This window comes from Alligator sinensis, unplaced genomic scaffold (assembly GCF_000455745.1).
Source record: "Alligator sinensis unplaced genomic scaffold, ASM45574v1 scaffold85_1, whole genome shotgun sequence".
NCBI classification, from domain to species: Eukaryota; Metazoa; Chordata; order Crocodylia; family Alligatoridae; genus Alligator; species Alligator sinensis.
Genome location: NW_005841891.1, coordinates 2205657 through 2221572, shown reverse-complemented (window position 1 = coordinate 2221572; position 15916 = coordinate 2205657). Strand labels below are relative to the sequence as shown.

At 40.5% G+C, this 15916-nt stretch overlaps 1 protein-coding gene across 4 annotated transcripts in view; it reads right to left on the bottom strand.

Annotated features, from left to right (window-relative positions):
* KLC1 (kinesin light chain 1) overlaps window positions 1–15916 on the bottom strand; it is a 66850-nt gene that overhangs the window by 21801 nt on the left and 29133 nt on the right. For all 4 annotated transcript variants that reach the window (XM_025197198.1, XM_025197200.1, XM_025197199.1 and 1 more), the window contains 10 exons: window positions 14218–14448; window positions 13267–13345; window positions 11831–12056; window positions 11161–11248; window positions 10299–10400; window positions 6068–6241; window positions 5784–5883; window positions 4811–4860; window positions 4636–4703; window positions 1863–1971 (listed from right to left, as the gene is read on the bottom strand). In XM_025197198.1, coding sequence (XP_025052983.1) covers window positions 1863–1971; window positions 4636–4703; window positions 4811–4860; window positions 5784–5883; window positions 6068–6241; window positions 10299–10400; window positions 11161–11248; window positions 11831–12056; window positions 13267–13345; window positions 14218–14448 — 1227 coding nt within the window. The remainder of the gene's footprint in view (window positions 1–1862; window positions 1972–4635; window positions 4704–4810; window positions 4861–5783; window positions 5884–6067; window positions 6242–10298; window positions 10401–11160; window positions 11249–11830; window positions 12057–13266; window positions 13346–14217; window positions 14449–15916) is intronic.

Sequence of the window (15916 nt, the reverse complement as noted above, 5' to 3'; positions counted from 1 at the left end):
TGACTATGGCTCCTCCTTTATCTGCTGGTTTTATTACTATTTGGTGGTTAGATCTTAGAGATTCTATGGCCTTTTTCTCTGGTAGAGAGAGGTTGTGGTGATGGCATGTGTTGCTGATTATTTCATTGTTCATTCTTTCCCTGAAGCAGTCAACGTAGCGGTCAAGGTTAGGGTTTCGTCCACTGCGAGGTGTCCAATCTGATGTTTTTTTGGGCTTGTTGGCATTGATCCTTTCCTGAATGTTGTCAGAGAATAAGTTGTTGTTGGGAGTGGGTTCAGTTTGGTCGTGGAAATATTCTTTGAGGCGCAGGCATCGGAAGAATTCTTCTAGTTCTCCACGTTGAAGTATTTTATTAGGGTATTTTTCTGGACAGAAATTTAGGCCTTTAGAAAGGACAGATTCTTCAGTTTTGGTAAGCATGTGTGTGGAGAGATTGATAGTATTTGTGGGTTGGTTACTGCTTTATATAGAAGCATTTTCACATGTAAAAAATTAAACTGGGAACTTCCAAGTGATTTCTCCCCTTCAATTATTTTCACTTCAGTAGCTTCCTCTACACTTGATATGTTCTCTTATGGTTTTTATTTTTTTTTCTATTTGGCAAATCACTCTGCTTTCTTTTCATTTCTCAGAGGAATGGATTGGGCACTGCCATGTATTCTAGAAGACTCACTGTTGATGTCATTAGCAAGGAATGAGGTTTGTCAGTAATTCCTGCTCTTATTTCCGGTAGTCTGCTTCTACAGCAGCAAAAACAGTGCAGAATAATGCTTTAAAAACAACTCAGCTACAATTTGATGGATTTAAAAAACTTACAAGAGGTATTTTATCCGCAAGACATGGGCAACCACCATATTTCACTTTCTTCTAAACCAATGTACTTGTTCTTTGAATTACAGCATGCATACACTCCCCCCCCCACTATTTTTACTTTATTTCAGCCACCAAAATTTAATTAAAAACTGAATTTTCAAAGTTCTATTCTTTTTGATTATTTGTACTTCATTCTTATGCTTTGCATTTAATTCAGTTTGGACAATGAACTAGTCTGTTCACGGTCACATTTGTTTATAGGCAATCCCTATTAAAGTTACCAAGGAAAAAAATTGTTTCTTTCCTTCCTCCATTTGGAAAGATGAAGTAGTAAAGAGCGATGTTTAGAATTTCTATGTTAGACAGAGACTGAGCCCCTATCTATATCAGAAGGGTTAGAACATTTCTAAATCAAAATCTAGGATGTTCACTTCAACAACCCACAGGCACAAGTCAAACCCAAGGGCTCCCACGCCCTGACAGGTGTCAGAGATGACAGTTCCTTCAGCTGGCAAACCTCCCATGGTCATCATTTGCGACGTGTCTCTTAGCTCCCTCTCCAGAAATACTAATCTATGGCAACCCCTTCTATGACTACTGAAGACACAACTCTAGACAACTGTGAACCACTGGCTGTGACCGCAACCTCTGTCCTCCCTTCATACCCTTCTCATGACTTCCCTTCATGATAACCTAGACTAGGACAGCAGCCTAGTATGAAGGTATGTTGCCCTCTATTGTGCCATTCTAACCGTGCACATCTCCAAGCTGGTCTCCTGCTGGACCTCAAACCTGTTAGCCAGGTACCTGGCATCAACCTAGAAATTAGCCAGTTGTCTGGGGGCTAACATGGTGCCTGTACAGTTTCATTTCAAAATAAAAATTGAGATGTTTTGTTAATAAGATAATAAACAGGAAATAATCTCTAAAATACACTGCCATATAATGAGCAGTTAGAACTTAACCACGTGAAAAAACATGAGTGGAAGTCAAAATGTTAACAAAATACAAACACAGTGACTAAGAAGAAAGAAATGTCCATACTTGCCTGTTTACGAGACCTCATTGCTGCCTCTTCTAATGTTTCAGCAGCTTCAAATTTGCCTTGACGTCTGTAAAGTGCCCCAAGGTTCTTTAAGGTAGTTGTTACTGTTGGACTATAAAAATACAGACACACACACACACACACACTAAAATTATTGCCAATTCACAAAAACTCAGAAACAAGAAAGCTAAGTGGCTAATACTAGAGTCACCACTACCAAAGAATCTTTAAAAAGTATGATATGCTAGTATTAAATATATGAAAAATCCTGGGTAAAATCTCTTTCGAGTTGCATTTATGGCTCACAAAAGGTAATAAACAAATAGCCCTGGGAACTAAGTACTAACTACATCCTCTGGAGCCAGGGAACACGAGATTGAAGTACTAACTACTTGTGTGCCTCAGACTCACCTCTAGAAGTGAAATGCTAGCTCAGTCTCCATACACAGGCAAACTTTAGCCAGTGATGAAGGAAAAATTCCAGATTTTTTTTTTTGGCTACGTGGACTAAATACTAGTTTAAAACTAACAATTCCTTTCATTAGCCTTTATATGTTATGTATCCGGGCCACATGTGAATTAACCATGTCTACAGGGAAGGCTCAACATCCCATTAACAATTCTTGCAGACATGTAGTCACATAAAGCAACAAAAATATTTTGATTCAACAACATGCCACTCCAGTTAATTATGAATCTTAACCCAATCAATAAGGGTTTTTTGTTCCAGCAATGTTGCTTGAGCATCTCTATTCAGATAAGTTAAGCTATTTAAAGAAGCAAGGAACATTTGAGAGTCACAGAAGAATCTAAGACAGGAAGGAAGGGGCAACAAGATTAGGTTTATGATTGAACAATACTTCAGGTGCATGCAACTAAATAATTCAGTTGTGCATTTTTTTCTTCCCCCAGATTTATAGCTTGTTTGAACAGATAAGTTTAATAAAAACAGCGATAACCCTGCTATGTTTTTAGATTTAAATTACATCATCTGTAATTCCATAATATAAATGCAAAACCAAATACATAAAGTACAAATGTTTTGTGCAGAAAATGTTTGATATTATACCTAATATGTACATAGTAACATAAAACAGATTACAATTTTTAAATTTAATCTAAGAAGAGCGTAACTGAAACACTGCTGTATAGTGCTAGTATAAGAGAACACAAATGTGAAACTAGAAACATGAGACAGTTTCCCTAAGTAGAGACATTCGGGATATTAAATCGAGTTAAAAATGGCCACCCAATTTAAAAATGGCTCATCCTGGTGCCAACCTTACACTTACAGACCTGGTCTCAGTGACTGGCAGTCAATCTAAATCTATAACAGAAAAGAAGTTCCATGCACGCAAACAGATCTAAAAGTTGCAGAACCTGGTTTAAGATAACCTGGATCTATGTAGTATCAGACTCATTTAATTTAGGTCAAACCAGTGCATGGAACTTCTGTACGCTTCCCCTGTGCAGCCCCGAGGCTGGGAAAACCCAGCCACTGGCTGCAGTCAAAGCTGCTCTTTTCACTCCTCCCTTACCCTGCACTGGTTTAATTTTTGCCTCACCCAGCCCCTTGCTCCCCACCCCCTAACCAGCACTCTCAACCCCCATCCCATAACCTGCTCCAGGTGCAGCTGTTTTTAATCAGTATTCACCACTGCTAGAGTCAAGCAGTTAAGTCCCTGTTGGCGGAGTGGTGTGAGGGATGGGGAGATCCATGCATCCCCTCCACAGGTCACACCTGCTCCCCCTATGCCTCACAGGTCATGCCTGCCCCCCAACCTGCTGGATGCACCTGCCCTGCCCCCCCATCCTCCAGCAGACCTCTGATCCCCTACAGCCTGCTGGACCCCCAACCCCTGGTTAGCCTCGCTCCCCCATCCTGACTTACCTGGTACCAGGCAACCATTTTGAATCAGTTTAACCTCCCCCTATTGCCCCCCAATGTCTGCACTTAGCCTCTACACTTAATGAAATGCAAGACAATTAAAGCAGTTAAGATTCTCTGGCCTGCTCTACTCTTATAATTTCTAGGAGGGGATAGCAAATTCACAGATATACTGAAGACTTGCCAAGTGAAAACCACTTGGAAATGCTCCAGATAGGAAACACTTCAGTGAGTGTGTGCACACACCCTTGTATACCATTCCTTGCTGGAATGTTTTAGTGCTTCAACCTCCTGTAGCTGGAGAGTGCTGAAAGCTAGAAGAGAGGATGTCACAGGGACTCCCAAACCCTAGAAACCTCTCCTTTCATAGGAGAGGACTCAGTTCTAGCACTGATGAGGCCCCCAGGTGTCTAGCAGGAAAAGTGGGTTAAGCCTGGCTCTAGCTACATCCCTAGCCCATCCTGCTTCCATGTGCTCCAAGGCATAAATAACTATAAATGAAATGCTCCAAAATAGTAGTGCTTCATGTAAAGAGGTATGAGTTTCAAGTGTTTCAACCACTTATTGAACATTTTCAAGTATTTGTACATGCGCCCAGCTGGCCTTCTGAAACCTTTCAATTATTTTGTGTGTCCATACTCTCAAAGTATTCTGCCCTCTACTCATCACCAGATCCTTTGGGCACTATTACTAGCCAATGCAATTTTGAGCAGGTTAGGGTAAAACCAGCTCATCTTCTCTTGTGTCCACCAACCATGGCTTTGAACCTCTAATGCTATAGTTATAATAATATAATATATAAATTTGGGGAAGGTTTGTAGACTTTTCGACCCTGTATTTCTGGATGGTATAAACTGTCAAGTTAAAATGTTTAAAGAATACACCTACCTATCTACTTTGCAAGCTTTGTACCAGCCACCATACTCTCCAAAAGATGTGCCATCTTTCTGTTTTCCCTAAATGTAAAATGACAGTGTTAAAAAAGAAGAAAAAGAAAAAATAAGGGGTCTGTAAACCCTAACAACAGAAGTTCTGAAAAACAATTATTTAAGATTGGTCTTACTTTGCATTCTTCCCTCTCCTCAGCATGCATCCAGATGGGCTTATTTTCATCTGGTAAAGATATGAAACAAATATTTAAAAACAAAAAAACCCCCTGCCATTCAGTTTGATTTTCAACTTTTTGACGTTGGAGTCAATGAACAATGGTTCTGGCAACATTAATGGTATTCTTGACACAGTGAAGAAAGAATAACTAGATTAACAAAGTACCTCTCTTTCCTTCCCTAACTTCAGAAGAAGAAATTCCACTTTACAATATAGGTTGTAGATAGAAAGTTATTCCTTTGATGTCATCCAGTTGGCATCTGTACATACTGACAAGAGCTTAGTCATTTGATAATTTACATGAACGTACTGCTTTCATCATAATGATGGTTTTGACAACTACTGAAGGCTACATGCTATATAACATCTTATAACAATGTAACATAAATACCACACTAGAATTAGTAGCTTATGAAATGCATTTGAATGCAACAACATCCAAACAGAATGCTGACCTTCTCGTTTTACAGCGGCTTCATATTTCACTGTCTAAGAAAGATGACAAGTCTTTCTGCATTAATTAATGACAGATGAACCCATACACTCATTTTACTATTCTTTTTACTCTGTCATTTAAAATCCTGTGCTGGGCTATTAAGCGTGACTCAATGACAGCAAACTTACTATGTCTCTACTACATTTTAAGCATTACAGTTTGCGGTGGAAAAGCACTATAAACTGTTGAACAATCACCTAAGACTTACTCATTTGGTAAAACGCCCCATTTTGGATTAATTATGTGGAAGTGCATAAAGTCTTTCCTTCTTATGATGGATTTTACAGTATGGATCAATTATACTCTTTAAAACTCCCTCACTCAAACAGTCACAGCTTTAAGCAGAAAATAATTATTCTTACTCAGATATTTTATTTCAAAATTTTAATAAAATGAATAATATATTCAAGTGTTGGAGGATCAAGTTCCTTACCATCTACAGAACCAAATTCGCGTTCATGTGCACGAGTAAGAATCTCCTTGTATAAAGTTTCTGCTTGCTTAAACTTGCCCTGTTTTAGATAGCAGGATGCCTGGGAGAGGAGGTAAGGGAGGGGGAAGAGAGAAAGAAAAAAATTGCAACAACAAAAATGAATATCTTGCAAAGATAAAACATGTTTCTCTAAAGCATGTACTGCTTGAACAAGCCAACATCTTGGCACACCAGATAAAGCAAAGCTTACATTTCTTATGTTTACTTCATATTTACAAACTTACCAGGTTATTTTTTGTTTTTGCTACATTTGGATCATCGGGCCCCAGTTTAGTTTGGTAAATCTCAAGTGCCCGTTGGTAGTAGTATTCCACCTCTTCATATTTACCCTGGTTCTGGCACAGTAAGGCCAGGTTATTCAACTGTTTGGCAACATCTGGGTGATCCTTCCCCAGGACCTACAAATGAAGGTCAAAAGTCACCTTCTCCATTCATCTCACAAGTCGGAAGAAAAGTAAAGTCAAATATGATCTTTCACAGCTCTCTGTTTAATTCCAATATCAATCTATCCAAATTCAGGCCATGTTATTTTGCAACTCTCACGTTTTTATAATTAGGATTCAATCCCTATTTTACTAGAAGTTCCATATTTATGGTTGAAAGTACAGGATCCCATTTATATTAACTAAATACTAAACCTGCTCTGGGCTGATATTACAAGTGGGGTCTGCATTTAGGAATCTGATGCTATGGACACATGAACAGAGAAGTGAAGTTTGGGTCACAAGCCAGAAGCAAACTGCTCTGTAGTGGTTGTGCACAAGCAGGCCAACTATAAAACTGAAAGCCTGAGAAAAGATCAGGCTGTACAGGGAAAGGCAGGCATTTGAAAGCATGAAAAACACAGACCCAGTTCATCCAGGGGTAGTCTGCCACCATTCAGTCACAGCCTTGTTGCTTTTAGTGTTTATATCACGGGGATGGACAAAATATGATCCCATGGGCTGGATCTGGACAAGGGATTTTGTCTGGACTGCAGCATGTCCCTTGGCCTCACCTGGCCCAGGTACAGGGTGGGCAAGAGGGAGGGGAGTGGTGGCACTGCATGCAGCTGGTCCTACAGCCCAGAGGAGCGCAGCAGGGCTGGGGTGGTGCAGCAGCCAGATTCACTTCCCAGGAGCCCCCACAGTGGTGGCTCCATCCAGCTGCCACTGCCAAACCCAAACCCACTGCCTAGGCTCCCCAGCTCATCCATCCCACACTTATTGCCATAGGCAGGACCTGCACAGGCAGAGTGCGTAGCTGGGTGGATGGGATGGGGCTACAGGCAGGCAGTTAGCAGCATCCAGGAGCAGGATGGGCAGACAAGGCTGGGATCGCAGAGTGGTGAGTGTAGGACCAGGGCCTGGGGCAGAGCCATGATCTGTTACCCACATATCCCTGCAACGGGTGCCAGTTCCATGGGCAGGGTGGCCAGGGAGCAGATGACAGCTCTGCCCTGGCCCTGTGCTGTCACCGCCCCAAGATCCCAGACGTGGCCCTGCCCACCCACTGCACTCGTGGACGCAGCTCCTCACCTTCAGTCCCATCCCGTCCACCTGGCTGCATGCCCTGCCCACATGGGTCCCAGCCAGTCTCCATAGACCCCAGGATTGCAGAGCAGTGATAGCTCAGGGCTGCAGCAGAACCATGATCTACTCCCCACAAGCCCCAGGCCACAGAACTGGCACCTGTCACAGGGGTGTAATGGATTGTGGCTCTGCCCAGCCCCACACTGTCATGACCCCATGTTCCCAGCCCCAGTTGCTCATCTCATTCCTGGATGCCACTCCCCACCTGCCCTGGGCCCCATCCCACCTGCCCAGCTGAGTGTGGAGCAGAGGCACTTAGGGACTTTCGGTGACCTGTTGCGGGGAGGGTACTGACCCAGCCCATTACAGCTTACCAAAACTCCCTAAGTGGCCCTTAGGCCCAAATAACTGCCCACCCCTGTTATATCATATTCACAGCTTTTTAAAATTAAGACAGCTTAACTTGCCCCAATTTCAGTTCTTTATGTGCCCATGGCCTATTCTTCAACTACTTCCATAGAAAATCAAGCACTATAGACATTTTCTCTTTATACCGAGTTGTTTTCTACACCCTTAATGATGTTTTGTTAAGGACATTTTCCAGCCCTGTTTCCAAAAAAATCCTACACTTGAAAAATGTTGCAAGTTTTAGAATATTTTTCAGACCCTGAAAGCAAACTATTCAGTTAGCAGCAGTTTTCTGGATGCCATCAAATAATGCAAACTGGGGGGAAAAAAAGCCAAGTACTATCATTTTATCAGTAACTATGTTTTTGTTGATTTGTCATCTTGTGAGGTAAAGGCACTATTGTAGATTTTTTTTTTTTTAACTAATCACATCCAATTACTCTCAGTTCCTATGCTACTCCCTATGACCAAGACTCCATGTACTTTGCACAATTCATGGTTTGACTATGGAAATCAAACTGATCTTACACTTTCTAGCTACATGGGTTACAAAGAACAGAGACTTGAAACGAACACAAACCAATGTAGCAACTTCTTGCTGACTCTCTCTGCTTTGTGCTTTTCCTCCCCATGAAAAACATCTTCCCCAATTACTCTGTTGTCAGTAGAGCATTATCAGTGGTAACAAGCAGTGAGTGCTGGGGATAAAGGCTAGAAGAGATGGCAGTAGAAATGCTGACAAGCCTTTTAAATCAGTATTCCCACCACTGCAAGCAGAAGTGAAATACTGGCATAAAAACTTCAGGACAGACCCAGTCTCCGTTCATGCATAAAGCATGAGGGACAGGCCCTCAAAAAAAATGAGACTTTCCCCATTCATATGAGCGTAAATGCTTAAATTATGACTATTTAAATCTTAACATTGTTGCTGCACCAGAGCTGATCATTTTAGTACCCATCTAAAATGTTATTTACCTGAAGAATGAAATGGCCTCTATTTGTTGAAGGGTCAAAAGCCCAGATTTGCTTCTTATCCCATTACCACAACCTTGAGCTTCCTTGACACCTTTTTATAAATACTGTTATGCATGTGCAGCTCAATAACTTATTCTACCTTAAAGCTTAAGATTTACAATCTAAACAAATAAATGTGTCAGATAAAACAAGTGTAGTATAAGGGGAGTATTATTCAGTCAATTCAATAAAAATGTTCCAGCAGATAGAAAGTTATACAGATTATAAAATCCATGAAAAATTAAGAATTACAATGTTTGGTTACTGAATCAAATTCAGTTACTGGATAAATTAATCCAAGATCAGCAATTATTTTTCATAAAGATATAACATGTATAAATAGCATAAAATAAAGTATGTCATGTCAATTTCTTTCTAATTCCTAAATTTTAAGGCATTCCATAAAGGTGTGAAAAATATATATGAATTAAATTTGATTCAAATTGATGGAGCAAGAAAATGTAAATCATAGTAAGCAGAGCAATTTTCAAGTAACTAATTTATTTTTAAAGTATACTGTATACTAAGGAAGCTTAAAAAGGTACTGCATGCAGATATCCATACTAATGGACTGGAATAAATATTTTAACACTGCTGCAGAACAGCAACTAAACTTAAGTAGCATACTTTTTTATTCAAATGATGTAGTCATCTCAGTACAAGAGAATCCAAAAGCCCTTCACCTATAGATTCCTTTTTACCCGACAGTTATTTGGCAATTTTAAAATACACCCAAATCTCTTTAAAACCTCTTAAAATTTAAAATTAAATTGTTTTAAGAAGTTGCCTTATTCTTCCCAAGATATACATTAACGAACAAAAATACCAGACCGAAATAATCAAGAAAATTAGGGCTGGATGGTAGCATAGCAATTCAAATAGTCCAGTGATGCTCAAACATTTGGCCCATGTGCCAGATGAGTAGGACAGGGCCCATCTGCAGGCCAAATTGGGCCCTGGGGCCAGGCACCACCACCTCCCTCCCCCACGCACCTGGATTGGACCCTGGGAAGCCCATCACCACTCGCTCCCACCCTCTATATGTGAGGACTGGGTCCCAGGGGTGCAGCACCACATCTTGCCCCCAATCACACAGCAGCACTGGGTTCCAGGGGCCTGGCACCACCCCTGCTGTGCTGAGATTGGGCCCTGGGGCCCCAACACATCCCAATATGCAGGGTCAGATAGGGGCAAAGGCACCATATCCAGCACATACTGCCCGAGTCCAGAGCTTTGGCAGCAAGGGAGCAGTGCCACCACTCCCCTGCTGCCAAATTTACAGACCCTTGGGGAGCCCTGTATGCTGCATGATGTGGCACCACAAGCCAAATCTGGCCTGCAGACTGGAGGTTGAGCACCCCTGAGCTACTCTATTCAGGACAGGAACATCCCTGTTCTAAAGTGTTTGATCATAACCTTCTCTTAAAAACTTCCAAAAGATGGCGGTTTCTTCACCTCTCAAAGTCATCTGTTCCAAAATGTAACCACCCTGGTATGTGAAGGGTGGTTTCTCATTCTGTACCTTTTCTCTGATCTCCAAAGCTCTCTTACATAAAGGTTCAGCTTCTTTGTACTTTCCCCGTTTACCATAAAGCACTGCAAGATTGTTTAGAGTAGCTGCCACCTGTGAATAGTGGAAAAATATTTAGTATGCTGGAACACACTGATGTGAATACCTGGTGAAAAATAAAAAAAAGTCCAAAGTATTTTAACAGTGTATTGACATTTTCATATCTTCCATGTACAGTGAAGGTCTCTTGAAAAATTTATTGAAAGAAATAAAAATTCTTTAACAAAAACACATCAGCAAACTATGAAATATATTTACCCAGTCTGCAGAAAGGTAACTGAATGCATATATTTATTCCTGTCACCTCTACAGCGATTATTTTACATTAACCATATCCAGAGTTGCTCCACTGTAACATAGCCTATATGAAGCAATACATTACCAAATTAAAGTGACTTAAATATGAAAATTTGATTTGAATTATGCTTTTTTGAACAGAAACAGTAAAGCAAAATCAGAAGTACAGCTTCAACATGAAATCAGCAATTGATTTTTTCCAGAGTAAGCAATTTAAAATATTCCTTCAGAAGCTATATTTTTCACAGAAAGATCATGCAATCCGATTCAGAATCAAATAAACGTGACAGCAGAGTAACCTGTGTCTGAAATAGCTTTACATGGATAAATGCTTGAAGGCATACATTAAGTATTAAAAGAATGCAGAACATTATAGTGGGGCCTCCTACCTGTACTGTTTAGTGATAAGCCAGGTCTTAAATTTTTTTCCTGTTGAGTTTAATATTAGAATAAGTTTAAAGAAAATTAGTAAAACACACACAGACAAACTAAAATCGTAACATTGCCATATACAAACCGCTGGATGATCTTTGCCCAAAGTCTTCTCACGAATTGCTAAGGCATCATTCAGAAGATTTGCTGCATCTTTGTATTTGTTCTGGTCCCTAGATTTAAAAAAAAACAAAAACAAAAAAACCCACATATAAATTAACATTTTCCTACGTTACATACAAATGCATTTAAATAATGATTAATCTCCTATGGTGAACAGTGGCAAAAATAATAGCTAGCTCCAGTGTACCAGCCAAAATGCTTGAGCACAAAAGACCCAACCTGAAAAGAAGACTCAACCTTTCACTTCATGAGTTAAAAAAAGTTATAATTAATTTCAGGTAGTTTGCTATGGGAATAAAAAGGAACTATCTGCATCCTGCCTCCCAATATGAAATGGCTCACTAGTGTTACCAAAGAGGTGGTCACTTGGCTACTTGCTCAAGAGTTGAGGATGGAAGAATAATCAGGTTTTAAAAGAAAGAGGGCTCAAACTGAGACGTGGAAGTATATTCGGGAACTTATCAAAAGCCTAATGTAAAGAACTCCCATGGGTCATAGATGCACAGGGTACTCCAACAAATTCAAATATATCTTATATTATAGAACAGAGTCACATTAAGGGTCTCTAGCTAACTTTCCCAAAAATAATTTTTTAGTTAATGGGCAACTTGGATGCATATGAGAATACCAACCTGTATACCAAAGCAAGTATGTTTAGCATTGTAGCAACATCAGGATGATCATGACCCGAAGTCTTCTCCAAATCTTCAAGTGCTTGTTTACAGAGTGGTACAGCAACCTCATATCTGCCTTGGGAAGCATACTGGATAACGAGATTATGAAGGGTCCTTAACCTTGCTGGAATTTCATAACCACCTTGCTGGGCAGCTGCTGCTGCACTGCTATGCTGCTGTTGGACTGCAGAAAGAAAGCCAATACATTTTGAATTTATTCTGAAAGAAAGCTAGAATTTGAGATTCTAACATGCCATTAACAAAGAGAGAGAAAGTTTTAATATCAGATACACAACGCTCAGATTAATTTAATTGTTTCAGAGAAGAGTCTGAGTTGAAAAGTGACAGTAACAAATGATCCTGCTTTACTAGATAGATGTTCTCCTGGTGAAAGTAAGTCTTCATAGCCAGCAGCAACCCCTCGATTTTGTTCACCATCCCTCTAAGATATCCTCCTCCTTTCCCCCTGCTTCTTTTCCCAACTGTTGCATTTCCAGCCCAGAACCAGGAAAGTTGTCCCTTTTTCTCTACACAAACTCTGGGAGGACAATGAAAACCAGCTCCAGTTCAACACGAAACTGGATTTCAGACACAGAACACAAAGGATAATGACTAGCACTGCCAGCCTGGCTTTCTGTTCTCCTCTGTCCCTACTAAACCAGGAATACTTTCAGTCATGGCAACTGCCTAGTCCCAGTACAATCACATAACTACAAACTACACGCTGCACTTATGTCTGACAACTGCTATCCAATTTTGCAATAGGGGGGCATATAGATTTGACTAATTATGTAGGCATGAAATCAGGCATCAGTAGCAGCATCGCATGAAGACAGCAGGTTCTGGGCATTTTGTCTAGTGGTCAGGAGAACCCGCTGCAGAGTACCTTTTTCTGACAGACTAAACAAAAAGTGGACAGAGCTATTCAGATGTCACTTGGACAGATGCCCAAGACGCCTCTGGGGTTGACTAAAGTAAGTCTTGAATTTAGGTCCCAAATGTGTCCAGAGTATTAAAACAGCCTCATTTTGTGTTAAAATATATTCCTAACGAATGGCTGGGAGGGGTAGTGCGAGGCTATCAAAGTTTCTCTAAAATTACAATCAAGCCAGCTCTAGGCCCCCCAACATAGTGAGAGCAGCAGAGATTGGTCTTCTTGTCTTGCCCCCTGAAAGGGAAAAATCCCATCAGTCTAGGCTGGCATAAAAAGCTAAAAAGCATATTAGGAAGGAGTTTTATCATAGTTTACTGCATAAAATAAATTTAGAAAAAACTACAGTTGTCCTTTTGCTGCACAACAGTGGCCCAGAGCTCTTAAAATTTCCAGTCAGCTCTCCAAAGAAAAGCAAATCTTGTTTTGTAGAAGAGTTTCATATAATCTAAAGCTCACTTACTTCCTTGCCCTTGATCATCTTCGTCATTGGGGAAAAGGTCATCCAGGGGTTCTTTGGTGGAATCCGTGTCTTTATCTTCCTATACAACCCCCAAACCCCAAACAAAATGTTTTATCATTACATGTAAGATAATTACAACAACTGCATGTAGAAAAAAGTACGCTTGAAGAACACTTATCAAGCCAAATGCTCCAAGTTAGGAAAATGCTAGAAGTAAGATTATGCACAACAAAATTCAGCTCTTATGCATGTGCACTGCAACAGTCTTTTACACAGAAATGGATACCTAAACTCCTACATCCTAACAGAGTGGCTTGACCATATGAGAACATCCTTCCTCTTCTTCCAATTTCCATTTCATTACACTGTTCAATAGAATAAATATCTGATTTACATTAACAAAGGCCAGTGTAATACATATATAGGCAGAAAGCTGCTCAAACATCTTAGTTCTACCACTTCCCAACACTGATTTTGAAATTATGCTTTAAAAATTAAAGGAATGCTGTAATTTCCAAGATTTAAAAAGAACAAATTTAAAAAGAAAAACTCAAAACACACTCTTGTATGAGCTATATGCTCATTCTTACTTTAATTGTGGGATTTAAAAGAAGATGCTTTATGACTTTCCGAAGACATTTTTTAAACAAATTTAAAGCCAATGCACTGTTCAGCACAGTACTTTACTACAAACAGTTTTTGACCCCCCCTCAAGTCTATCATCTGCAGAAAATTGCACGTACTTTCTTAAAATAAATTCTAGGAAGTCATTTTCTAGTACATGAACTATGCAAAATAAGAAAAGGTAAACAGAGAGAAATTAGTTTCTAAATGTACCTGTAAACAAATAAAAGCTTAATTGCACCTTTTTGGCAAGTTAGAAGAAACTATCAAGAAAAAGTTTGATGTCAAATATAATATAAAATGCTTTTCAAATGTACAGCTACTTACTGATGGAGAAATATCATCATCATATTTTTTTAACTGATTCATGAATTCTAGATGTTTCTTCTCTTCTTCCAGCTGAGCCACAGACTGCTCACTCTTCTGTAATTTTTGTTGGGTATTGGCTAGTTCATCCCGCAGCCACTGATTTTCCTGGCATAACCGGCGAACTTGAGCTCGCAATTTCTGCTTCTCCGATTCCACTGCATTTAAGTGATTTGACAAGGCCATCATCACCTAAAAAGCACATAAGATTACGAGGCATTCTTCCTGTATAACGTATTTCACTGTTAACATTTAAGACTTTTCATATGCAAGTGCCGGTGTACTTCTGAAATCTAGTAAGTGTTTTTCCGCTTTCGTAATTTCTATTTGGTTCTCAATCTCTTCCCATTTCTGCCATCTTTAACATTTACTCACTAGGAATTAATCAGGAGGAGTTCTTACCAATATTATATAATTGCTTTTGCTGACTTAACATATATTTATTTAGCAGTATTTACTACAATGAATTGTTGTTCATAGTAAAAGTTCCTCAATGCCCATAATAGGTTACATATATTCCTAACTCATGCAAAAGCTTACATTAATACAACACCGAGTTGCAAAGTGGAATACAAAATGAACAAATTAAAATCGTAACCGAAGTTGGAAAAATCTTATGAAGACATGCTTCCATTAAAATACGCATGTTAAATTCCAAACCCTTGTGAGTGTAAGGACAATCTTTCAATCACAAACCAAAGAGGAGCTCTAGATCACCGTAGTTCAGGGATGGGCAATTATTTTGACTGAGGGCCACTTGGTTCTGATGCGCTGTTGAGGGCAGCACATATACAATCTTTCAGAAGACATCATTTTTAAAAATTATAGATGAAAAACAATTCATATACTAAATATCAAACCGACTATAAAATATTTTATTTAAAAGTGATTTTTGTTCTGATTTATGTTTTTTTAATAGTGTATATAGAGGTAATTGCATAATAGCTCAACATAAAGTCTTATTCTTGTATATACCTTATACCTTGTGTGGAGGGGGTGGGGGTGTGGAGGGTTGGGGGAGATGTGTGTGCAGGTGTGTGCATGTGTGGGGGGGTAAAAAAAATTTAGAAAGTTAATATTTATCTGTCCCTGGCTGCCTGTCAAAGATGACAGGAGCCAGGGGCAGTAAGACCCAGGGAAAGCCATCAGCAGGATCAAGCGGTTGCAGAAGCAAGGCCTGGCAGCCCGCCTACCACCAGCCAGAAACCCCATGCCAAGCAGAGGCTTCTGACCTGGGCCCCTGGGGCTTTTACTGCCTCCCTGCGCTGGACAGAAGTTTAGATAAGAAGGGGGCTGGCAGGTGGGAGGTAGGGGAGGACTATCGGCAATCGCCCCAGAGCTCAGGATCAGGCCAAGCTGGATGCTGCGGTCCCAGTGCTGTAGCCAGGAGCCACGTGGTGCCAGAGTGGTCAGTGTAGGGTGGAAAGGAACAGTGGCATCTGCAGGCAGGAGAGTGCTGAAAGCGGCAGCAGGCAGTGGGGAGGAAGGGGCAGCAAGTGGGCACGCGGAGCACAGCTAGTGCCGGTGCACTGAGGCCAGGGCTAGCAGAGGCCCAGAGCGGGGTGGCAGTAGTGGAGGGTCCAGGCCAGCAGGGGCTCTAGAGCCAGGCCAGCTCCCTCCTCTCCCAGCTAGTGCAGCCTGGCCCAGCTCCCCAGAGACC